Source organism: Eptesicus fuscus, chromosome 12, assembly GCF_027574615.1.
Source record: "Eptesicus fuscus isolate TK198812 chromosome 12, DD_ASM_mEF_20220401, whole genome shotgun sequence".
NCBI lineage: Eukaryota > Metazoa > Chordata > Mammalia > Chiroptera > Vespertilionidae > Eptesicus > Eptesicus fuscus.
In genome coordinates this window covers 91,344,975-91,371,386 of record NC_072484.1, presented here as the reverse complement: position 1 = coordinate 91,371,386, position 26,412 = coordinate 91,344,975, and the positions used below count along the sequence as shown (strand labels likewise).

The following is a 26,412-nucleotide window of genomic DNA, read 5'->3' as shown; positions in this document are numbered from 1 at the left end:
AGCTCAAGGGGAAGGACTTCCACCGGTGCCCAGGCCTCGCCAACCTTTTATTCAGTTTTGGACACACATCTAGCCCTTAGGCAGGTAATGGCGGTAACAGACAGACTATCTTAAAGGTCAGTAAGTATTAGAAAGATTTACTCTGAGACTATTTGGTCAGGAAATAGCTTGAGCCCCCATTGTGTGGACTAAACAATTGGTGCATAGCTCTGGCCCTTGCCAGGCGTTCAAGGGTCACCAGCGTTCCGGGTTCCTTGTCCACACCTCTCTGCTGGCGAAGACAATGGGCGGCTTCCCGCAAGGATCAACTGGAAATCACAGGAGGCTTCAGGAGGGCAATTGAAGGAAGCCTTGCTGGAAGGCACAGATGTTGAGTTGTAAGGGGGCTTAAGCATCATCCCCATTAACTGAAGACATTTTCCCGTATCATAGCTTGTGTCTGTGTTTGTGTATGGGGCCATGGGGCATGGCCAGTGTTCCCCAAAGTTTGATACTCAAGATAATGTTAGGAGATATACAGATGACCAATTTTTATTTGGATATGTAATCATTTTAAAATTCAACTGAACGATCTAATTGGCATATTAACACTTTTGTACTAATTTATGGATGTCTATATTTATGGTGACTCTAAGCAAGCATCTTTTGAATCAACGTAAGGAAAAGTATTGGTAACTTACAGCACACGGCTGTATTTACAGAGAGGGCGTAAGAAACAATAACCGTGGTTTCCCTATGCGGGGATTCAGTCTACTTTTGTCCACTGGCACAAATGATTGTAATCTGACTTCCATCAGCCATGAGCAATGAATTAGCACCTCTTGCATAGTCTTTAAGAGACCAACTCAATAGTGAATTTCCATTTTAATTTCTCTGGACTACTCTTTTGAATGTTATGTTGTGCAAACCTGGTCCATGTGGCATTACACATGCAGTTACGGAAACTTTTACCGTCTGAGTATTTGGACCAGAAAGGTTCTTTAGGCCTCCGCTCTCCCCCATAAAACGGTCTGTATGTCCAGATTCTGTGTGCTTGTCAGAGTGGATGATTTAAATGTGGAATGGGAATTTAAGGTGCTAAGAATAAAACATTTTTTTCAAATGTAAAAAAAATGGTAAAACCTTAATTGAGACGAGTTATCCAAAATACATCTCCAAATTTTAGCATTCCACTCACTTTGTAAATTTTATATTTTGCTTCAGTATAAGCAGGTTGTTTTGCTCATGAAACTAAAAAAAAAAAGGGAAAATTGAATGTCTAGAGGATAAATTCAACTCACAGAGCTAGAAACTCAAATAGATTTCTGAAATATTAATCAATGCATAAACAGCCAGCACACTCAGTCACACATTATTTTTAGTAATTGGTTGGCATTATCACCCAAAGTATTGATTGACTGAATGGTGTATTTTTCAACTGGTTTTGTTTGCCTCCGAGGACACAGAGATGGCCCCACACAACATATAGAATTAGGTGAGCCTAAACTGTGAATAAAATCATTAACTGAGGGTCGTTCTTCTTAGTCCTCACCTTAATCATTAGCTCCATGTGAAAACTAGCCCTCTAATTTTGTTAATGTTATTACTGGAGTTGGATAAATTCACCTACCAGCCCAACCAATTTGTTCCCATTTTGTTGTAATTGCTGTCTTAGCAACAGCTTCTTATTCCTGAGACCTCACATATAACCTTAGGAAAACACATTTATAACTAGCAAAATAAAACTTTTCTCCTTCTAAATTTTGCATATGTGACAATTTACTTCCAACTGTGCTGCATGGAAATTTATTTAATATTTGTAGTTTGGTTTCTGGCTAATGGTAAAAAAAATAAAGTAGAAATAAAGCTTACATTAAAGCATTGCTTATTTATATAACATGATACATCCTTTTACTATTCAAATTCTATGTAAAAAAACTAAAATATCATATAAAATTTTTCTCTTTTAATTTTGATAAATTCTACCAGCAACAATTTATCAATTATCTACAGCAGTTGACAAGTTTGTCTACCTAATCAATATCCTATTTGCATAAAATAACCTTTTTACATACCTAGGTTTTCCTCATTATTCCAAAGCGGGAAAAATCCTAAGACTTTGGTGACACTTAAATACCCCATTGGGTTCTATAGGTGCATGTGGGTGGGTGTGTATTTGACGAGAAAGCTGGACAACTGGTGACGGACGCCTTAAGCTGCCAGAAAGGAGAAGGAGCATGTCCACGGGAAAAGGCCGCGAGGCAGGAAAGGCAGAGGAGTGTGCGGTTGGTTAGAGGAGGAGGGGTCCGTGGGGAACGAAATGTAGGACGATGGAGATCAGTAGAGTGATCTTGAAAGGCAAGTAGTGGCTACACTTGGAATTGCATTCAATACTTGCCGATGGAGTTGAGTTCTATTTCATAGGCAGCGGGGAGCAGCTGGAGTTTTAGCCAGTGGTCTCATTGGGGCCTTTTTTAGGAAGGCAACCTTCACAGCCGTATAAACTTAGATGGAAGAAAAGCCAGGTCTGCTCAGAGTCCCCCAGCTCCGACTGGCCCAGTTCCAGTCTTTGTTGTATCGTAAATGATTACTATGCTTCATCTTCACTACATAGGACTATGATGTCATACAGTGAGGCACATGTCCAGCGCATGATCATTCTCCAGGCACTAAGGGATAAGGAGGAGAAGTCTTGATTTGTATTCAAAATGAGATGCCAACAGTGTTTCTAGCAAATTCCACTACACGGCACGATTCATGCACCAAATAAACAGAGCACGGGAAAGCAGATAATACTGCCATGTCAGGACTGCGTCCCCACTCCTGGGATGCCTCTGGCCGCCGGGGGGCTGGACCTCGCTGCCTTTCATGAAGGCGCCTTCCCTGTGTCTCTCCTACACACCCCGGCCACAGCCGGTCGCTTCCTGGAATTTGCTGTCTCATCTCACCCTGGGAAGTGGCAGCTGTGCATGCTCCGGGAGAACTGGGTTCTTCTAAACTGTGCTGCGAAGTTGCTCATTTTTGCCTTCGATGTTGACAGCGAAATCCTGAGTGGGCTATCTGCTGTCTCCAGCCCAGACAGACACAGGCGTGTGGCCACAGCTGAAGAGGATGCCACGCCTCTGACGGACTCACTGCGATCTGTGTCACGTCTAATGGCTCGGGCTCACTGCAGCCAGCCAGCCTGTTTACTCCCGGGGTCACATGGCCCTGGGTGCACCCTGGCTCCTCCGGGGCCAGGCGCTAACGGGTGCCGATGCCCGTTGCCTGACTTCTGTCACTTCCCATGGGAATCAGTCCTCGTCGCCGTGTCATTGGCCTGACAGCAGTTCCCACTGAATTTTCAAATGGATTCTGACAACTTCTGTTTTTAAGCTCAAGGCTGCGCCCGGTTACCTAGGTGAGTCTGACAATGCGAAGCTTCTCTTCATCATCGCTGATGGTTCGGGACAGTCGGCCTCGGAGCCCTCGGCACCTCGGAGAGAAGTTAGGCCCCCACGGCTCATCCATTGCCAGGAGGGGAAGCTCCGGCTGAGCGGAGATGGGGGAAGTCGAATTTTCATTATTTAGGTAGAAGCCGAGTCGAGTAATTTATTACCGGGGCTGGGAAGGCAGATGGAGAAAGACAGACAGAGCTTGTGCCTCAGGGTTTAAACACATTAAAATAAGTCCTCCTGCAAGAGTGTAAATGTTCAATGTAGACTTTCTCGCCAGAGCTTCACGCCCTGGGTTTGGGCTGGGCTGTTTGGTTCCTGCCACCGGGAAACAAAGTCTTGTTTTGCTCCTTTGCTTCTGGCCTTTGCCTCATTGCCTTCTCCTCCTGAGTTAGAGCTGGGGTTTGACTGGCTCCTGTCGCTTGACACTGCGTGTCCCCTAGCTCCTCTTGTTGGCATGGGATGGGTGTGTGTTTTCTACTCCCCATTTTTCTGTTCTAGTTATAGGTTTTGGGCTCCTGATAGTTAACACTTTGGTCTACGATAGACAGAAATTTCCAACTCAAACTGGTTGAAACATTAAAGATATTTACTTTCTCACATAACTGAAAGCTCAGGTCCCCAGGGGGCCCGCTGTCATTATGGACCCAACTTCCTCCAGGAAGTTCCTTGCTCTGGCCACCTCCACCTCAGAGTCACGATAAGGGTGCTCCTTCCTGGTCACAGCATGGCCCCCGCTGCTCCGCTGCTCCGAGGCTACGCCACCAGAAGGAGGACGTCTGGGGGGAAGGATGGGGAAAGGGAGCGGCATCATTCACTCCCAGTAGGCACTTCATGTCTCCAGTAGGCACTCCTCCTGCTTCAGAGGCCGCATTTAGATCATATGCCCATTCGTTCCTTCACCAGGAGCAACATGGCAAACGGTTAGAGCAGCGGTTCTCCAGGGTAGCTAAGGCCAGCAGCATCACCTGGGGATGTGAGGCATGCCGATTCTCAGGCCCCAGGGACATCCTATGGAATTGGAAACCCTGGCCGTGGGACCCAGCAATCCCTGCTTTAACAAACCCTTCAGTGATTCTGACTCAAGTTTGATTTTCACTAATCACCTGAGGTCGAATGGATTTAGGAAACAAGAATGTGACCTCCCAACATCTCTTGTAGGAGAGAATTGAGTTGTGAAGCGATTGTTCGTTGAACAATGGTGGTTTGTAGATTAGAGTATATGTTTTGTATTTCTTTTATTAAATATATCCCAATTCTATATTTTATTCTTTTTAATGCTATTGCAAATAGGATTTTTTTCCTAATTCCATTTTGGATTGTTCATTGCATCTATAGAAATACAAATTATTTCCTTGTATTATGTGTATCCTGCAACATTGCCGAACCCACTTATTAATTCTAATAGTGTTTGTGGATTTCTTAAGATTTTCTATATATAAGATCTTGTCATCTATAAATAGAGAGACTTTTCTTCCATTCCAATGTGGATACCAGACTTCACTTCTCACCAAACATTCCAGATCAAATTTTGGAGACTTATTTAAAATGACCAAAGGACGAGAAACATACCCAAATAACATATGAAAAATGTATGCTATTTTTAAATTACTTGAAAATTTAGGATAGGAAAACTTTTATTTACTCTACATCAGGCTCTGTTGGAAATGCTTCCTATTTTATATAACCTTGGAAATAAATATTACTAATCCATTTTATGGATGAGAAAACAGAGGCTCAGAGACCTCAACATCAGGGAGCTCAAATCAGCAGACTAAGTAGGGATCTGAACTTGGGCTGTCTGACTTCAAGAAGTCAGACTTAAGAAGTCTTTCCAAGTGTAAGTACTCAACAAAACACTTTGGAAACAGATGGAATAAGCAGAAAATAAGATAATACCAGTAGCCTGCAGATCCACACTTGGCTCCGGAGAATGCGGCCCTAAGGCCATTCCCACCTGGGCACTCGGACCCTGGCTGCCTCGGACACCACCCGTGTGACCGGCCTTCTTGGTGGCTCCCTCCACCTGCCCCTGAAGGGACCCCCAGTGTCTTCTGTGGCCCCTCAGTCTTGTCAGAATGGCCACTCTCCTCTTGAGCTCTCCCTCCCCACCACCACCCACCTTTCCCAGGGCTCCGCCGTTGCCTCGTTTTCAAGTATAAGGAAAATGTTAATACTTTTTTTTTAAACACGGCATACTGTTTTATAGCAAACTTTTTTTCTTAGTAGAAAGAGTAAATGGAAAATAACAATAAAAAGTATAGCCTAGTAAATATATAAACCAGTAACACAGTCGTTCATCATCAATACCACGTGCTATGTACAGCACATATAGGCATTGTCCAGGATAATGTCTTTTACACAATTCCATGGGCTTCGCTTTTATACAACAGTAGGAGGGTTGTTTACACCAGAATCCCCGCAAGCAATGCCTTGGGCTCCACTATGACAATGGGCTGCTGTATCATTAGGTGAGAGGATTTCTGTCTAACACTCAATGGAGCTGATTAAGAATTAGGCTTGGTAGGTATTTAAGTGGCCATGCACTCACTTTGGGTTGAGCAGTTCCCTGATGTAGATATAGGCACAGGAACCAAAAAACGATGTCTTTCAGCTCCCAACCATTTCCCAAGTTCTAGAAGAAACCGCCGACTCTGGGCCCATTCGAGTTGCCTCTGGATAAAATCCATAACCCTCCTGGACCCAGAGTTTCTAAAGGATGGATCCACCAAACCGACTACTACATTCACCTTGTGGTAATGTAAAACGTTCAGCCACGACCTCGCAGAGCTGACGTGATGGGAGCAGATGCAGAGACCTCTTGTTTTCTAAGTCACCCGGTCTCATGAGAAGGAGACATGGAACATTCATGGCCTTTAGGAAATCTGAGCAGAGGTTGAGAGCTCCCGGGAGTCTGAGCTTCTGGGCCCTGGGGACCTGTTTGTGGGCTACTGTATGGCATGACGGAAAGTCTTTTTCAGTGGCAACATTTTGTGAAAAAGGAAACAGCAAAATACTCCCCAAAACCTTGCATCCCTCCACTGCAATTAGCTCTGTGTCCCTCCCTACCAGCCTGAGGACTTGATCCTTCCCAGTGGCTCCCTCCCTATTTTCACAGCTCAAGGCTCTGTCCATACTTAGGTTGCAGGTGATAATTGTGTCCTTATCGTGTTTGCTGCTGGCCCTCTAAGCCTTTTCTAGTTTCTCCTCGCCTCTCTTTACTTTTCTCTTTGGGGAAATTCCATTTAGGGGAATGTCTCCTTAAGATCTTATTGCACGTATCAGTGGTTTCCTAAAGGAGTCTACCTTTTCATTCATTCAACAGAGAATTGCCGAATATTTAGTACTAGAGGCCCTTTCAAAATTATGCACTGGTAGGGTCCCTAGTGGCTTGTGGCAGGTACTCCCTCCCTTCCCCCAGTCACCTGCTGCTGGCCAGGGCCTCTCTCCCTTCCCCTGGCCAGCCCCACCCCCTGGTCGAACTCCCAGTTGAGGGGACAGTTTGCATACTACGGTTTTATTATATAGGATGTGTCAGACACAGTACAGTATCCTGAGAATGTAACACGAAATAATGAAATATGGCCACTCATTTATAATTTAGTGTGGGAGGTCAATGCTAGACCATTAAACAGTAACACAAGTAAATTAACAAGTGAAGTTATGTGATAACTGCTATGAAGGAAAGGTACGTGGCAGCAGCAGTGCTGAGAGAGAGCAGATCCAAGGAACCTAATAGAGATGAGTAGATCAGGGAAGGCCTCCGGTGCCGGAAGCCAGTTCCAGCATGTCATAATTGCAAGAGTTTCATCGAAAGGTTGATGGAACTTGGGGACTTCTGGATGCTTACCCATCAGAGTGACTTTGGCCATCTATGAAACTGCAGGCCCTCCAACCAACTCCAGACTGCTATTGACCTGGGATGTCCGGGCGGAGACTCAGTAAGCCACTTTTTAAAAAGAAGCTTCTCAGGTGAGCAGAATATAAGAAAGGACTGGAGAACCCTGTGTGCCCCTGGCCAAGGTGCTTGCCCACTCTGTGACTCAGTTTCCTCGACTGTAAAATAGGAATCATAATAGTACCCATCTGATGGGGTGGTTGTGAATATAAAAAGAGGGAGAGAATATTTTTGAAATACATTTTTATTTCAGAGAGGAGGAGAGGAGAGAGGGAAACATCAATAATGAGAATAATTGATTGGCTGCCTCCTGCACACCTGCACGCCCCACACTGGGGATTGAGCCTGCAACCCGGGCATGTGCCCTGACCGGGGATCGAACCGTGACCTCCTGGTTCATAGGTCAACGCTCAACCACCAAGCCCCGCCCGCTGGGTGAGGGAGAGAATCTTGGCTTCATGCAACATATTTGGATAGGAGTCTCAACCACTGAAGGAGTCACCACCACTGAAGGCCGAGGGGCTCTGGAAACTCAGGGTTGCCCTGAAGACAGGACTCCCACACCCCGTTCCTCTCTGGCTCTGAGTTCGGAGGGCACTTGGGGAGCTCCTTGAAGAGCTGGGCAGCCCCAGCACGCAGGGCAGAAGGTGGCGTGTGGACACTCCACCCGGCCAGGGCTTCCTGCCTGCCTTCGCAGCACTGCCTTCACGCTTCCCCCCCAACTGGCCCGAGGCTGGCGATGGTCAGACCGCACTTCCTGGGAGACAGGGGCCAGTCTGCGCTCCGGCTGGCAGGCAGGAGGCTGTTTACCTGGGCACAGCGACTGGCACAAAGGTCAGCAGGAGAGCCGGCGGCCGAGGAAGCAGCAGGCCCCGGGGAGAGAGGCCGTGATGGCTGTCAGTAGGGTGGGAAAGCCTGGACTTCCCACGGCATCTGTGCCATCCATGCAGGTGCCTGCGGAGGACCGCCCTGCGCAGAGGAAAGCGAAGCCAGGAGAGGAAGCGGAGGTGGAGAGAGTCCTGCGGGTGATGTTGCTGGAAAGATGGATCTGGCCATTTCCCAAACCAGCGCGATCTCCCGGGGACTGGGCTAAGCTAGGACGGTCCCTTGTGGAAGGTCTCTGCGAGTTCACCCATTGGTTCAGCCTCTTGGAAACAGCTTTCTGTCACTTACCACCCAGAGTCCTGCGCGATGCCTGGGTGTTCTCCTGACGTGTGTGCGTGTGTGTGTGTGTGTGTGTGTGTGTGTGGTCAGTGTGGACTGTCCCAGCGAGCTGAGAAGTTGTGTGTGAGGAGAGGCTGAGGGTATCACCCTCAAAGGAGCCAGAGAAGCAAGTGGAGAATTGTAGACGAGAGACGAAGGCAAGCTGGTCACCGCTTCAGCTCTCTATATTCTAAGTACCGAAGAGCAAATGTTTCAGCATGCTTAAAACGAGTGAATCAGACACATTTATCATAAAAGGCTTAAAAATCGATTTACTATCTGAACGCGGGAATTCTGCTACTGTGGCGAGATGATCTCAGGTAAGAGTGGATCTGGCCTGTTTGTCGAAGGAAACAACCACAATCCAAATGCTGTTCTTACAACTTCAGCAAGAGTCTCTGCCTTATACCAAGGCTCTCCAATATTGGGTTCTATTGTGAGAACTTCATTAAACGCTACCTTGAATGCACACTGGAACGCAATTGCAAAGAGCATGAAAAGTTAATGAAGATCAGCCTGGTATATGCAGCACAACAACAAAAAAAGTTGGAAAGAGTAATCATGTTATGCTAGTTGTAGTTAAGACTGAGGTAATTAATCTGAATTTGAAATTTAGATCTTTCCCCATCCCCTTTGATGCAATTACCCGTTAGACTTACTAATGCACATTTTTCATGTCAAGCTGGTGAGAACTCCAAATGAAGAGGTGAGGCCGGCTGCAGGAGAGAGGGGGTGAAGGCAAATCTGATGCTCGGGGAAGCAAAAGAGTGCAGGGAAACTTCCGCTTTTATTGCACAATCCATCACTAACACGTGCAGGAGCGCCGCGCTCTCTATCGGGTTATGATACAAAGGGAATAGATATGAGTCCAATACATCTCCAGCTTGACTACTCAGGGGGAAAAATGCTGAAAGTAACGAGTTGCAAGTGAATGAAAATATCAGCATTTTAGAAATGAAATGTGAACATCCCTTATCATCACATCCCTGTGTTTTAGGTCAGGAGACACATCTAGGTGGGCCGAGGGCCTTGGCCAAGGTCACACAGAGACTCAGTGGCAGTTCTGTTGGTGCTACTCAATGATTATTTCCTCCTCTGAAATATACAGCGATTAGAAATGATGTACAGATCAGGTAAGGTTCTTCTACTGGACATGGTTCCGGGGACCCCCAGGGTGGGGACTCTGCCAGTGGCTGAGGATGGGCATTCCAGTTATATGCGCTGGAGTTGGGGAAGTAGCCACGAGAAGGGTTCAGAGATGACCCACTCGTTGCGAGATGGGCCTGGGTCAACAGCTCCATTGATGACCCAATGACGGCCATATTTTGGGTCTCCTGGAATTAGTGTCAGTTCAGAGCCAGTGCCCAGCAACTCCTGAAATTCCGGTTCTTTCCTGTTCCCCAATGCACAGCCACCCTGCAACAGGCTAGGGAACACAGCAGCACCCTGGTGAGTCTTTTGGAATTACGTGGGGGCTTTTAAGTAAAAATTTACATTTGTAGAATAAGATGGTCTATAATCCACGAAGACAGAATAGCATGTCCTGAGTTTAGTTTAATTCTTCAGAAACAGGAGCAAGGAAAGAGGAGACAAGTCTGGAGAGGGTAAGAGTTAATGGGGAGAGATGTCAAAAACAAGAGAAGATTTACTCATTTCCCCAGGACATGCTATTAATTCTCAGAATTGCTGGTGAGCAGCTTGCTCCAAAGCAGACATAAATATTGTGGCACTAGAAGAGGTCATTTTTATTCACTGACGTTGAATGTGATCTGTTAGGATCTGACAAGATAGCCAGAGTCTGGCCACAAGACTACTCTCTGCAAACCACCACCACCACTGCCGTCACCACCACCACCATCACCATCACCATCACCGAAACCCTTGGATCTGTGCGTTTCAGACTGGCCAGGCAGATGTAAACTATCCCGCCACACTCTTACAAACCCTGTTTTCAGGAATGCTCTCTCCTCTCTGCAGTCTTGGCCATCAGTGATTCATGAATATTCATAGAATACAAATGTGGATAGATGTATGCCCTACAAAGTTGAAGGAGCCTTATAAGGAATCTTTCTGGAAAGAATAGCAACACGATTGTTTGAAGTTAATATAATGATTCACGTGGCAGTGCTATTCACTGTAAATACCCAAAAATGTAACACCCCGAAGGGCCCCCAACGTCAAAACAGAGTAAATGAATATTTAAGAATCCCCTCCAGATGCTGAGAATACACCTGGGATCTCCTTTTCTTCTTAATCAGAAACGGCTTCAGGGAAGAGGGCTCTTTGCCTTCTGGAGTCTGACCTCAGCCAAGTTAACTAGGCGTCTTGGTAAAAAGAAAGGATGACCCGACTCACTGATTGTCAGCAGAGAGCATCCATGGGAGAGGCACCCAGGAGGAAAGCTGCCTGCCTGTTGCTGCGAATTCAAACAGACTTATGCGATTTCAATTTCCATGGGTATTGCCTTCACAGAATTAGAAGGTGTTAACACATTTTTCGAATGCACACCTGCCATTACAAGCTCAATCGAGTTGATGTAAAACATTTCAGAAGAATGAGAGATAGAATGAAAACCTATGAAATGTTTCCATTACCACGAGTTTGCCATGGAAGTCCATCACCATTTCCCCAGCTGGTCCAGACCACGCATAACTCTTTCCGGCTCTGCTGGAAACACGGCATCTCGCCTTTTGGAGATGGGGTTTCAGGTTGCCGGTCCGTGTCTCTCTTTGGCGTTAGGCTTTCAGACATACCTTTGATCCAAAGCAAACTGGGAGTCCCCACCTAACTTCCTGCCAGGGGTTCAGTGAATGGACTTCTGATTTCTGTTGATTATTGAATTGCTTCTGGGGATGGATCTAAAAATGCAGGCACTGACCCTTCGTGTCAATCATAAAATTCTGAGTCCAAAATTCGGAGGCAATTTCATGTTTACTGTGTATTCTGGCAGCGCGATCATCAGCAGCCTGATTGCTTTATGGATCCGTCTCTCTCCTGAGCAAACTGAAAATACGGCTCGGTAAACCCACATCCGTTTATTGAGCGTGTCAGAGCTGGCTGCCGCTCTTGTTCCTCCTGCTGGTCCACATTCTTTGGCTTTCTGCATCCGAAGAGAGTTTTCAAAGTGAGAGTTTTTCTCAGTGTTACTCACTATGCCTTTCTCAGCTAATTATAATGCAGTGGGTCATGTAGAAAGCACTGGAGAATAACTTACAATAAAAATCACTTCTACTTTTAAGTATATTTCATACTATAAGAAATGCAAAGTGGTGTGAGCCTAATTTATATGAACTAATAATTCATAACAAATTGGTTGTAAACGTCATTTGGAAGCTGTTCCTGGGACGATGAAATATGTAAATATTTATGCCTATTGGTTTTCATCTGCAAGTCACTCTCACTGTGACTCTCCCCATACGGTGCAGGGGAAGCGCCCTGGAGTTCTGCGTTTGTCATTGAGGTGTTGGGATGACGAGGACGTGTAGGCATTTCCAGGAGCATGGCCACGGCGCGGGAGGCTGGATGGCTCACCTCTGTCTTACTTTCTCCCTGAACACTTACTTCTGAACCATTTTCAATGTTCATTTCGGGCCTTCTCAATGTTTGAAAAAGTAATAAGGCAAATTCTCTCTCCATTAAGGTTCTTTGCTAATTCTGTAGCCAGCAGCCACCCACATGACAGTTAAATGTCACTGGGGAGGAAGGAAATGCTCTCTGTGCAGGCTGTATTTTGCCTTTCTCTGAGATGGGCCCGAACAAATGGGAAACTTCCTGAGATGAGAGCTGGCGATGCCAGTGATGTCCGCTCTGCCCCCACATTCTTCTTGATTGGCCTTTAAAGTTCACTGATATTGTGCACAATAATTTTGCTTGGTGGGCCACACAGATGGACTACCCAAGTGAGTTTAAAATGTTCTAGAAAACAAAGACATTTCAGAAGGGTAAAATGGAAAAATAAGAGAAGTGAGGACTTGGAGTGAAAGAAGTTTACTAACTAACCTATAAATTAAAAAATTTAATTCCAGAGGTAAACCAGAAAATTATACTACACTAACATTTAACTGCATTATCACTAAAATACTGCACGATAAAGAAGTTTTGTAAAAGAATGTCACCACGATGGAGTACCACCATGCACTTTTCTTTCCATGAAATCACATGGTGGAGTCTCACTGATGTAAATCATTCTCATGGTTATGCACGTTGGGCGGCTGGCATATATGCACCTAAGAGAGAAGGTGCATACCTGTGTGCTTTTTCAAAGACTTCTAACTTCACATTTTCAAACTGAGTTAGGACAATCTTATCATGGCCAATGGAAGCATGGACTAGGCGCAGAGGGTGCAATGATGAAATGGGCTGAGAGGTGCCACCCTCACAGATATCGTGACCTGGTGGGTTGAGGGTGGCGAACATGATATGAACAAACACTCCCAATTCACCATCATCAGTGCTTTAATAGGGAAGTACAGGAAGCACATAGGAGGGGGAACTTAAACATTTCAGACATAGAAATGCATTCTACAGACACCTACAGGACTAGGGTTGAGAGACCTGATGGTCAGTTCCAGGAACTCGAGGAATTTAGTGTAACTAGAGGGTTAGTGCAACATGAGCAATGTGGCCAGAAATGATCCTGGAGAGTTAAGCAGAGGTCTTATCATAAAGGGCCATGTCGGCCAAATGATGAGTGTAGGTTTGTCCTGAGAACCATTGTGGGGTGGGGCAAGAAGAGCTTCACACAGGGGGAGAGAAGATGAAAATGGAGGGATCGAATGGCAACAAGGTCTTTAGGTGGGGCAACTGCCTCTGCCATGAAACAAGACGGACTCTGGAGAAAAATGATGAGTTTAGCTTTGTGTTTACGGAGTTTAAGGGGTCTGAGGGGCATTCGGTGGGCATACAGATTCCCAGGAAGTAGATGGCACTGTCGGGAACTGTGAGGGATCAAGTGTCTATGGGTGGGATCACACTGGGAAAGCTCGTAGAGGGAGAAGAAAGGAGGTTCGCGGGGACAAGAACATCTAAGGGGTGAGAAGAGGAAACACGGTAGCCTGCAGAGGGAACTGAGAATGCAGGCAGAGAAGAGCAGGAACACCGGACAGTCTGTCCTCCCAGACATCAAGGAAGGGTTTTTGTTTGTTTTCAAGAGGCCTGCAGTATCTAATGCTGCAGAGAGCTAAGGTGAGGACTGGGAAGGACTTGCTGGATTTTACAGTGAGAAAGTTATTGTGGGGAACAAAACCGGTGGTTGATGGGGGGCAGACTGCAGTAAGTTCGGGAGGGTGAGTAGACAGTAATGAAGTGGAGATAGTGATTACACAAAGTTTTTTGTTGCTGTTGTTATTAATCCCCACCCAAGGATATTTCTCCATTGATTTTCAGAGAGAATGGAAAGAGGAGAGAGAGTAAAAAGAGGAGAGAGAGAGAGAGAGATTGAGAGAGAGAGAGAGAGAAGAGATCTATGTGAGAGAGACACATCAATTGGTTGTCTCCAATACCCGCCCTGACCAGGACCAGGGCCGGGTATCAAGCCTGCAACCAAGGTACTTGCCCTTAACCAGAATGGAAGCCGGGACCCCTTTGGTCCTTGGGCCGGCACTTTAACCACTGAACCAAACAGGCCAGGGCTACACAAAGTTCTCTTAAGAAGACAAAGGGGAGGAAATGGATAGATTTGGGGAAAAGGAAACTATGGCTGACAGAACTGGATATTTGAGTTTGTTATTCTTAGGTGGCATTGAACCACATAAAGACAGACACAAGGAAGTGATAGAGAAAGAGGTGAAGATACAAGAGAAGAGAAGACACAGAAGATGGGAAGCGTCACTGAAGAAGACCCCTGGGGAGACAGAATATGAGTGGGAGGAGGAGGAAGAGAAGGGAGAAGAGGAGGAAGTAGTAGCTGAGAGAAGAGCAAGATCCGGGGTGGAAGTAGGTAGGTCTGTAGTTGTTAGAAGGAAGCTCTGAGAGTTTCCTTTGAGGAGAGCTATCTGCAGAGACACTGGGGAGCAGATGTGCTTGGGGCACTGAGGAGGAAGTGACACCGGAAATTGCCTCTCTGGAAAACAGGGGAGAAAGAGATCAATAGGGAACATAGACTGCCAGGCAACAGTATGAGCCCATCAATTTGTCCTGGCACCAATCTGTGTTGTGTGATTTTCTATCATAGTCCACAGTAGTCAGATATAAAAACAGCCAGCCAGATGGGTCTGGAGGAAGGATACTTGAAATGTAATACTTTGTGAAAGAGTCTGTGAGGTTTCTTCATGACCTGCGGAAACCATCCCCACAAGAATATTCCAAATGCATTAAGTGACCTCAAAAAAGTACATTTCCCCCCAACATACTGAGCCCAGGAAAAGTGGGGGGAGACTGGCCAGTGTATATAGTTATTCTAATTACTGGGAAGATACAACTACATGAATATGATAAGCATTAAGTAAATAATTTTTGGATTATACATAAAACCCTATGTGACTGTTTAGGATGATCAGTCACCCAAAAGTTGTTTAATTCTTCAGAAGATGCAAAATGAAAATCTAGATCACCAGGCTCACAAACAGCTCTAGAAGGTTGTGACCACACCAAAGACTGATGCATGGTGAGTACTGGATAAACAGCCGGGGACTCCCCTCTCCGGTATCTCTCCCCCCTTTCTTTTCATTGAATTCTTTACTGGGGGCCCCTGTGTTCCAGGTGCTGTGGTCCTGACCCTCAGGGGGCTGCCCGCTGGGAAGACAGACACAAAAGCAAATGCTTACAACCCAGACTGACTGGTGTGAGCGACAGACTAAAGGGTTGAGAAGAGTGAAGGGGATGCTAGTGGTTAATTCTGTTACTGGATTAGTACAAAATACCTACTTTCAATCCTGTGTATAAAAATGTAATTTTTGGTAATCTTTGACTTGGGTCAACATAACAGAGCAAACATTTCATGAAAACTAAGGTTCTTCTTTTATTAAAAAAAAAAATCCATTTTTTCAAGTTTTATTCCTCTTTAATCTGATGAACTGGATCCCATGAAATTTCCCATCTAACCTCCCAGTTGCTTGCTTTCCTCTTTACAGATTTGTTTGGAAGGAAAATCACAGAGGAGGTTGTTCCGAAAGACCTGGGTTCTGTCCCGCTGAACTTCCTTTAGAAGTCTGGGCTGCCTCAACAGGAAACCCTTCCCGGCACAGACTTTTCTTTTTCTTTTTTAAATTTCTTTATTGATTAAGGTATCACATATTTGTCCTCATCCCCCCATTCCCATCCCAAACCACTCCCCATGTATGCCCCCACCTCCCTGTTGTCCGTGGGAGTAAGAGGGAGAGATCAACCAAGGGACTTGTGTGCGTGCATATGAGCCTAATCAATGGACACAGACAACAGGGGGGTGGGGCATGATGGGGGGTGGGGAGTAACGGGGGGATAAGGGCACATATGTAAAATAATAATAATAATAATAATAATAAAAAAATAAAAAAGAAATTGTGAGGTCACGAGAACCCCAAGAACGCCTGAGAACGTCGGTACAGACTTTTCGGCTGGAGAACAGAAGCCCTGTCTTTGTCCCCGGCGATGCATCTGGTCGCTAGACTTCTCCACGGGGTTATGAAAGGGTTCCTTCAAGCTGCCTCAGGAAACAAGCCAGTCATTCAAGAGCGCCCTGAATCCTCTTGTATCTGAAGGGGAAGGGGGGGGGGAGTATTGTGGGGGGAAGGGGCAGTTATCAGGAATCGTGTTTTAGTGCCAGTTCTGTTAAGTATCGGCCATGCAAATGTAAGCCTCTCAGTTGCTCTTTGTAAAGGGAGTTGGCTGGGACTAGATGATGCCTTGGCATTTGGAAGAGTTTATTTTTATTAGAAAAATTAGAGAGTTGGGACTAGGTGGTATGACGTGCTGGATCGATCCCCGCTAACAGGAGTTACCGCGCCTGTCTAGTGCGTTATTTAGTGGGGGAGGTCGTTACACTCACACTCAAAGTTCACACAAATGACTTGGCGATTGTTTTAATGGGTTCTCCGTGAACTGTTAGCTGCTCCGCTGGCATGCCAATGAAGCAAGAAGCACTCGAGGGCAGGTTCCAAGGTTCCATTTCTATATTTGTATCTTTCCATCCATAAATCCGAATGGAAATCCATACATCCATTTTTCTGTATCCATTTTCCCAGGATTTTCATTAAACGTTTGTAGTATTTTTTAAAAATTTATCTTTATTGTTGAAAGTATTACAGATATCCCCTTTGTCCCTTCCAACTCCCCAATGACCCCTCCACCCCACACCCATCCTCCCAGGCCTTCACCATGTAGTGTTTAAGAAGTCCTAATTTTGACTTGTGGGAGCAGAGGAGAAGATATAATACGGAATCACAGAATCTTGAAGCGGATGTTTATTTTAAAGAACATGCAACTTGACCCCTGATGGAACCTCTCAAACATGTGAACAAAGATGTTCTTAGCAGGATTGTGTGTGACAGCAGAAAATTAGAAGCAACTTTAATACACATCAATTGGACAAATAAATTGCAGCATATTCACATAACAAACTATTATATAGCAGTTAGGTGATTGATATGTATTGATATATGCAGCTCCAATTAGAACTCTAATCAATATATAATTAGAGCTACACATATCAACATATAAATAAATCTCAAAAACTTAATGTTGAATGAAAAAGCAAGTTGCAAAAGGGTATATGCAGATAGACAACTTTTTATATGGGGCTAAGAATCTAAAAAAAGGACTACAGTATAGGTGAGTGTTAAACATTATAGAGCCATGCACAGGAATGTGGCGGTAAAGGTCACGTTTAGGAGGGTGGTTAGATGAGAACAAGGAAGCACGTATGGTAATCAGAGGAGGAAAGAAGCTAGAATCTGGGGAGAATAATCCACTTGTTCAAGGACACAAAACGGGCTCAGTGCTTTCCACCACAGAATGCTATCTGCAAATCAGAGCGCCTCTGTGAGTGTCTTTGTTTATTGCTAAGATCTCCTGCAGACACACAGTCACAGCCACCGGGATGTAACATGGTAAAGGACCTTCAAAGGTCACCTGATGGAATTCCACGCTCCGTTTTCAGCTTTTCCTAACGTGGCTGCGAACCAATGACCCTGTTAGAAACGAAGCATCACAGCATCGCAAAGGGAGACGAAGCCTCTGCGGGTGACACCTTCCTGGCCTCGAGGAAGGCCTTTCGTGAGGGGCGGGAGGGAGAACTGGAATAGTGGGGACTGGCTAGGGTTACAGGAAATATTGACCATGCTCTGTTAACGTGATTGTTTTGTTCTGATTCAAGAAAGCACACTCTGACCTGGCTGGGAGTTGTATGCCCCGGGACCTGGGAGTCTACCTCGAAATGCGGTCCATTCTCCTTATCCAAGAACTGACTATCATCAGGGAAAGATGAACAACCTTGTTGCCGAAGCAATGGAGTCCTGGAGGCACCCGCCCTTTGCAATACCAGCCTGCACTGTCTGTAACGCCCATGTCCCCCCATTTTGCATACCCATTCTTATTCCTTTTGGAGGGCACTGGGGACACACAGTGAAGTGACGATTGAAATCAGACCCTGGAAGGGGGGGCAGCTGGAGCCACAGTAGTGACCAGCATGCAAGTCCCCTGCCCTCAGAAAGCGCATTTTATTGAGAGAGGTGAGCCATTGTAAATAAAAAGAATGATCTCAAATAGAAATCAGTGCCCGGAAGTAACTTAAGAAATAATGGAACAGGTGCCAGGAGGGAAAACATCAGCGGTTATCTTATCCACTTTACGTGTCACTAATTTTGGTCACTTCCTCTCATTTTGATGAGGGTGGCAAGGATTCTTTTAGTCAAATCAACATGTGCTCCCGCTACCCACTTCTGGATGCCACCATATCCCACCTTCCTTTTTAAAAAACAACAACAACAACATATTTTTATTGATGTCAGAGAGGAAGGGAGAGGGAGAAAGAGATAGAAGGGGTCTTGAGGGGAGTTGATTGAGCTGTATCTGAGGATGAGGAGAAGCCAGCCATGGAATAGCTGGGAAGAGAAAACAGCTAACTTAAAGACCCTGAGATGGGAAACGCAATTAAAAAGAAGGTGAGAGACTGGCCGGCCTATGATCTATGAACCAAGAAGGTCATGATTCAATCCCAGGTGAGGGCACTTGTTCTGTGGGCTCCATCCCCAGTGTGGGATGTGCAGGAGGCAGCTGATCCATGATTCTCTCTCATCGTTGATGTTTCTATCTCTTTCTCCCTCTCCCTTCCTCTCTGACATCAATAAAAATATGTTGTTGTTGTTGTTTTTTAAAAAGGAAGGTGGGATATGGTGGCATCCAGAAGTGGGTAGCGGGAGCACGTGTTCATTTGACTAAAAGAATCCTTGCCGCCCTCATCAAAATGAGAGGAAGTGACCCAAATTAGTGACTTTTTAAAGAAGAGCAATTTTACGTCCCTGAGTATGTGACTGGCGGTGGCATCACATCTTTCCACGCACAGGTGGCGTAGCTCCAGTTCAGACAGACAAAGGTTCCCCGGAAGGAAACAGAATTTCAATGCAGCAACATCACAGCCAGAATGAACAGCCTGATTTGGGGGAAAGGAATACACTTTCTTATCACAGAGGCTCAAGAGGAAAGAATTATACCAATCCAGTCTAGAAGCACTATTCTATATGCCACGAAATACATAGAGTCTGAAAGGAGCCAGACAAAATCTCCTTAGAAATAGCAAAGCACGGAGGCGGTTGCTTGTGAAGTCCTTAATCAACTGTCCGAGAAAAAGCAATGCGGTGGCTTTACTTTGTCTGAAATCTGAACCGCTGGCTACTTCCTTTCACACAGGAGGGTTAAAATAGAACCTGAGCCGACCGATGTTACTGTGACTTCGCAAAAGGAAAAAATTAAAAGTTGCCATCTGCTTTGGCTAATAGCATGTTGGATTGAAATAGAACCATGATCTCCAGGGAGTGTATATCACTGACCAAAAAGAACATATTTCTAGGCCAAGTATGTTCAGGATCAGGGTCCTCTAGAGCTCGGATTGGGGACAATGAGTTTTGAAAAGATGGTGCTATACCTGTATGATCCTCTCATATGCTATCCGTGACAACTCATAACTAAGTAATTGATGTTAGATGCTAATGCTGAATCCTAAATTAAATTCACAAATTAGTATGTATTGAGTGCATGTCAGAAAGAACTCATAGAAATCAGAAAAAAGGTCCAGTTAGAGGTCTGAAAGAAAAGTCAGACGAGTTGATGTCTCGGATAAACACGTACCCATTCAAGTTTAAACGTTATTGGTCATGGCAAAGCATCTTGAGAAAGAACAGTGCAGGAAGCATCACACTCACTGGCTTCAGACTTACAAAGCTATCGCGATTAAAACAAGGTTATTGGCATCAGAACAGACACACAGATCAACGGAACAGAACAGAGCTTAGAGATACACCCACACATATGTGGCCAGTTAATTTATGACACAGTAGCCAAGAATATGCAATGGAGAAAGGATAGTCTCATCAATAAATGGTGTCGGGAAAATTGTACAGCCATAAGCAAAAGAATGAAACGGGACCATTATCTTACACCTTACACAAAAATTACTCAAAATGAACAAACGACTTGAGTGTAAGACCGGAAACCATAAAACTCCTAGAAGCAAACATAGGCTGTAAGCTGTTTGAGGTCAGTCTTAGTGATAAATTTTTGAATCTGACAGCAAAAGCAACAGCAACAAAAGAAAAAAACAGCAACAAAAGAAAACCCAAGTGAGATTGCATCTCACTAAAAATATTCTGCACAGCAAATGAAACCATCAACAAATGGAAAAGGCCACCTATTGAATGGGAAAAATATCTGTAAACCACACACCTCATAAGGGGCTAATATCCAAAATACATAAAGAATTCATACAACTCAATAATAGAAACAAATTAAATAATATACAGAAAAGTCTAATTAGTCATTCTCTCAAAGAAGACATACAGATGGCAAACAGGTACATTAAAATGCTCTACATCATTAATTGCCAGGAGAATGCAAATCAAAAACTACAATGTGATGTCATTTTACACCTGTTACAATGGCTACAGTCAAGGAGACTAGAAACAAGTGTTGGTGAGGATGGCGAGAGAAGGAAACCCTTCCGCACTGCTGGTGGGAATGAAAGTTGGCGCAGCCACTATGGAAAACAGTATGGAGGCCCACGAGCTAGAAATACAACTACCACCTGGTTACCATAGGATTCAGCAACTCCACCCTGAGCACTCAGGAGTGTAAACAGGGGAGTGATGTAACTGGACCTATATTGTGAGGAACAGGTGTTATGTGAGACATTCTTCTCTACAGCTGAGAGTCTGACGCTAGCCTGACGGAGTCCTGGCCCTGCCTTACTGCGCACACAGCACAGGCACGTGCCACACCTCCTGCTGGTGGTTCTGTTTAACAGCAGCTGGGGGTGGGGGGGGGGTGGGCGGAGAAAGACCAGCCTTGGGACTGACCCTGAACTGGCCCTCCTCATCCCTGCCTCTGCCCCATAGATACATCTCTTCCGCTCCGAGCTGGTCCTCTGCGCCTGCCCCCCCCCCCCACCTCCTCCCCCACAGTTCTCCTCCTGAAGCTGCTATCTGGTCATTAAAACCTGACTGGGCTCTTGCTCCTGGTTCCACCTCATTATCTTGCCTCATGATGGAGGGCCTGGCTCCTTTCTGGCACAATGGACTGTCCTTTTGTACCAACATCTTGGCCTGGACTCCGACCATCTTACGACCCCTGAGGCCACAGTGTCCTTGGGAACGGGGACTCTATCTGGGCCTCTATGACGCCTCCGTGTTCTCCCGTTTGGCACCTCTGGTCTTTAAGTTTTAAAAAACGCGCTGGAATGAGTGAATACCCTGACCTTGGGCAGCTTGTGAGGACATGAGATCCCTCAGGTCCAGCTCTGCTCTCTGCACCCCGTCCTGGCACCCCCTTCCAGCTCCCCACTGTGGACAATGGCTCTGTGCCCGTTAGATCCCCCCAACTAACAGCTGGGGCCAGGTTAGAGCCTTTTATTTTTTTCTTAATCAGTTAAGGCCCAGGCTTGGGACTGTTTTCTGAAAATTTTTACAATATATATTTTTATTGATTTCAGAGAGGAAGGAAGAGGGGAGAGAGAGAGAGAAACATCAATGATGAGAGAGAATCATGGATCGGCTGCCTCCTGCACACCCCCCATTGGGGGTGGAGCCCACAACCCGGGCATGTGCCCTGACTGGGAATCGAACCGTGACCTCCTGGTTCATAGGTGGATGCTCAGCCACTGGGCCCCCGGGGCTGGCGTTTTCCTGAGACTTGAGCTGAGAAACAGGAGAAGCCGCTGCCGCTCCCGCCCTGCCCCGCACAGCGCACCGCTCCCACGCCCGGGGCTGCTGTGTGCGGACACCCCACGGCGAGCTTTGTGGGCACTGTCTCCTGAGTCCTCACTGCAGCCCTATGTGGAAGCGTATTGTTCCCATTTTACAGGGGAGGAAACTGAGGCTTAGAGACGCCAATTTGCCTAGGCCCTAGGGTCACACAGCGGACAAGCAGAGTTGAGGTTTTCAAGATTCCTCTGAATGTAACACTTGTACTCTTAACAACTAGAAAAAACGGTACAAAATGAAATTCATAATAATACATCACATACTGAAAATTAGCACAAAGAAATGCATAGATTAACTGATGACGGTACTGAAAAATGGCTGTTATTATGGAACTCTCTGTTGTATAATTGGATAGAATTTAATTTCTCTGTTGTACATTTTTCCTCTTCTCCTCCAAAAGTCTTGTGTATTCATAATATTTTTTACTAGCATATCAGAGCATATTTAAGGGTTGTTTGTTTTTTTGTAATTCTGAAGCATTTTATTTTAACAGAAGAACCCAGAAAAACTAGGAAAGCATAGAAAATAATCCACATCTTATTAGATTTTAAAGGCCTCAAATAAAACATATGAAAAGAGCTTACGAGTTCTCATATTCAACTGATATGTATAAGAAATCAAAACCATTTCAGATTTTTAAATCTGTGCTACTCACGTAAGGTCTCAGGACCAAAAACCAAGTCTTCTTCTATTCTTTAAGTGACATTTATAAAGTGACCGAAAGATAGACTTTCTAATTTTTAACTTCACATCAAAGCCCCCAATGGAATATCTTCTGATTTAAGAAAGACTGCCCTTAACGATGTTTGATGCTCCCGATGTTATTTGAAGCACATGTAAAACACACATGCGCCCATCTACCTGGAAAACGCCAGAATCGCCACACGGGTACTAGCCTGGTTGAGAGCAGAACTCTACCTGGAAGTCTGAAGAAAAATAAAACTTTTCTTCAGTAAAACCATCATCTAAAGGAATCCTGCCCTAAAGTTTATACTCACTGTCATGAGTAGATTGTGAAATAGTAATTCATTTAACAGACATCGAGAATCAGAGAAAGTACTTCTAGCAAATTACAAATAAAAATGAAGAGAATAAATGGCAAATGTTTTACCAGCCCATCTTGACTAGGGAAAAAATAATTTCCCAACTTGGAAAAATGAGGAACTCAATTAAGGATCCAACTTTCCAAAGAGGTTACAAATCTATGATCTTGGGAATGACTTGAGGGTACCAAGTCAGTGATTTAAAACCATCTGCACTAATACTTGGGCACTTAGGCTGGCCATCGTGGCTCAGTGGTTGAGCGTCGACCTATGAACCAGGAGGTCACAGTTCAATTCCTGGTCAGGGCACATGCTTGGGTTGTGGGCTCGATACCCAGTGTGGGGTGTGCAAGAGGCAGCTGATCAATGATTCTCTCTCATCATTGATGTTTCTCTCTCCCTCTCTCTCTCTCCCTTCCTCTCTGAAATCAATAAAATACATTTAAAAAAATACTTGGGCATTTGTTATATGTTTATCTCGTCCGCTTTCTTGGTGAGGCTCTTTCAGGGCTCCTGAGAAGTAGTAGAATCAGAGCGTGGTTCACCCTTTGAAAACTCTTAGCTTTGAGCAAATCACTTAAAAGTTTCTGAGTCTCAGCTGCTTGCATGTGTAGTCTAGGGCAGCGGTCGCCAACCCTTCGGACCTCACGGATCATCAGTGTTCTGCCGACCACCTGTTGGCGCCTGCTGGTCTAGGCGGTAACATTATTCTCCCTCTCCCCTCCCAGAAGCCCGGTGGGGGACAGAGTCATGGACTTCGAAACAGCCCAAACCAAACCAGGTGCATATTTCCCTACACACGTGAGGCCTGGGTAAGTTCTGCCTGAGCCTCAGTTTCCTCATCTCTACACATAGAATATCAAACCTATTCACACATCGTTAGGATTAGAGAAAATTTATGTAAGTATTCAGCACTTATTAAGCTTTCAATAAATGGTAGCTACCAATGCTTGTGAACAAACTCATTTGGCTTGACTGTTTCTTCAAATACCATGTCGTTTCTTACTGACGTGACTACATCACAGCACTTCTCCACTAGTCTGTCTATGTCAGGCGCCCTCAAACTACGGCCCGCGGGCCACATGCGGGTGTTTTTGTTGTTTTGTTTTTTTACTTCAAAATAAGATCTGTGCAGTGTACATAGGAATTTGTTCATAGTTTTTTTTAAACTATAGTATGGCCCTCCAACGGTCTGAGGGACAGTGAACGGGCCCCCTGTTTAAACAGTTTGAGGACCCCTGATATGAATATATTTTCTTTTGCATGTGGGAGACTTGTTGTGATACTTTTCTGGTGAAATATGTCATGAGACTATGACATTAGCCAACCTCCCAATAATGAGATCTCTTAAGTTTTTTTCTCCTCTGACATTCTAGTCTGCGTGCTGCCAGAAGTGTTAAGTCTAGTCATTAATTCTTTTATTTACTCTTCAACAATCACCCACTGAAGGCTGAGTATGTGAGATCTATGCCAGAAGTTGTATTGCAGAAGGAATTAGCCTATATATTTCATCACAGATGGTTTCATTACATACTATAAGTTATTCGGATAAATAATTGTAGTAACATAGAAAACAGATGATATTATAGTTTATGTAAATTGTAATGGGAATTAAGAATGACTTTTGGCAACATGTTACATATTCTCTAGGAAATCATATACAACCTCTTTCCCTAAGGGTTACTATATAAATTAAATAAATCCTCTGAGGATTAACCAAGGAACGGTATTTAAAAATAGAAACCACTTTTAAAATGGTCATATGAGTGATTCAATATTGAATTATCTTTCAGAGTAAATTCTTAATGGCATTAAGTCCAGAATAATTTTTACAACTGGAAATAAGAAATTGTTCTTCTGTTTTTACTTTATTTCCCTTAACAATCATAAGCCATCATCTATTTCTACTAACGGAAAAACAACGGAATTTCACCACACACACACACACACACACACACACACACACGATGCTCTAAAACATTTCCTTTCATCATTATAAGCACACTCCATTTCCTATTATCACCATCAAGGTAATCCACTCTAAAGCAACTGGGTGCCTCCAAGGTGCAGTAATCACAAACTAAGTGACAAAAACGATGACTGCGTATAGCAGGGTCAGCAGACTGCTGCTTTTGGGCCAAATCCGGCCCACCGCCTACTTTTGTAACTAAGTTTTATCGGACCACAACCATCTGGCCCATTTGTTTACATGTAAACGAGGGCTGCTTTCCTGATACGCTGGCAGAGCTAAGTGGTTATGACACAGACCGTATGGCTTACAAAGCTTAAAATATTTTCTAACCATTCATTTACAGAAAAGGTTTGCCAAACCCTGCTTTAAAGTAGACGTATTAAAGAATTTCTACATCAATGTTGAGTATCAACACAAAAATTAAGAAGGAACTGAGCGAGAGAGAGAGAGAGTTTGCTGCAATTCCGCTCCTTTAGGCTTGTGCCCCAAGCTTAGCGGACGCACCTAGGTGGGTAAAAGCGACCCATCTGCGTAGACAAGTTCCCTGTGAGCAGTCCCTGGCCGGGCCGCCGGGCCACGGCGGCTCCCACCTGGGTCACAAAACGTCCGGTGTCCCCAGCCACCTAGCAAATGCCATGGCCCGGGGCCCCCACCCTTCCCCGGAGCGGGGCCTCAGCCTGCCTCTCAGGTCTGCTGCTCTCAGCCAGGTGACGGCACCCCTCGTCTGTCCCCACGGCCTCACTTAGTGGCAACGCACTGTGGTTCCCGGGCCAGGGCGCGCCTTACCTGCGTGCTGCTCCTGGATGCGCACCTGCAGGTACATGAAGAGGAGCAGCCCGGCCACCCCGAACATCAGCACCGAGAGGAAGACCCCCCGGGGACGCATGGCCCTCAGATGGCGGCGCTCCTCCTCCGCGCGGCGCCCCGCATGGTGTCCGTCACTGAGCGGCGGCCCGGCCTCTTCTCTGGAGCGCTCGTCCCGGGAAACCACCTGCAATGATGCAACATCCACGTTTTACTTCGAGGCGACACTTCTTCCCAAACACGCTGTGACTGTGCGGAGTCCACGCCGGAGGCCCAGGCGAGAGGGCTGCGCGCTGGACAGGAGGAGCCACAGGGGCTCCAGCGGGGCCTGCTCTGGGGTCTGCGCGCCCTTAGCCAGGCCCGACTGCCCGCAGCTCATGAGGAACGCCCCGGCACTTAGTAGGGCAGCATGGCCAGACGTAGGCCTCCTCTACCGAGAGGAACGCAGGGTGCGGGTCAGCTGACATCTACACCCACTGCGAATGAACTGCGTGTCCAAAGACGTGCCAGGGAATGAACGGGAAACCCTTCACGCCTCACAGATATATGAAGCTCAGAAATGCACAGTCAATTACAGTTTCCCTCTCATGCAAAAGTAATAGATTACACAGCTTACAGGGCACGTTTAATATCACTTAAGGGCATAAAGGGGTAAGTATGGAAAGGTCAGCCTGGCCAGTGTGGTTCAGCGGTT

General features: G+C 45.5%; 1 protein-coding gene across 1 annotated transcript in view; it reads right to left on the bottom strand.

Annotated features, from left to right (window-relative positions):
• CHST9 (carbohydrate sulfotransferase 9) overlaps nucleotides 1-25,800 on the bottom strand; it is a 141,606-nt gene extending 115,806 nt beyond the window's left edge. The window contains exon 1 of the mRNA XM_028155743.2: nucleotides 25,701-25,800. Coding sequence (XP_028011544.2) covers nucleotides 25,701-25,800 — 100 coding nt within the window. The remainder of the gene's footprint in view (nucleotides 1-25,700) is intronic.
• Between the last annotated feature and the right edge of the window lie 612 nt (nucleotides 25,801-26,412).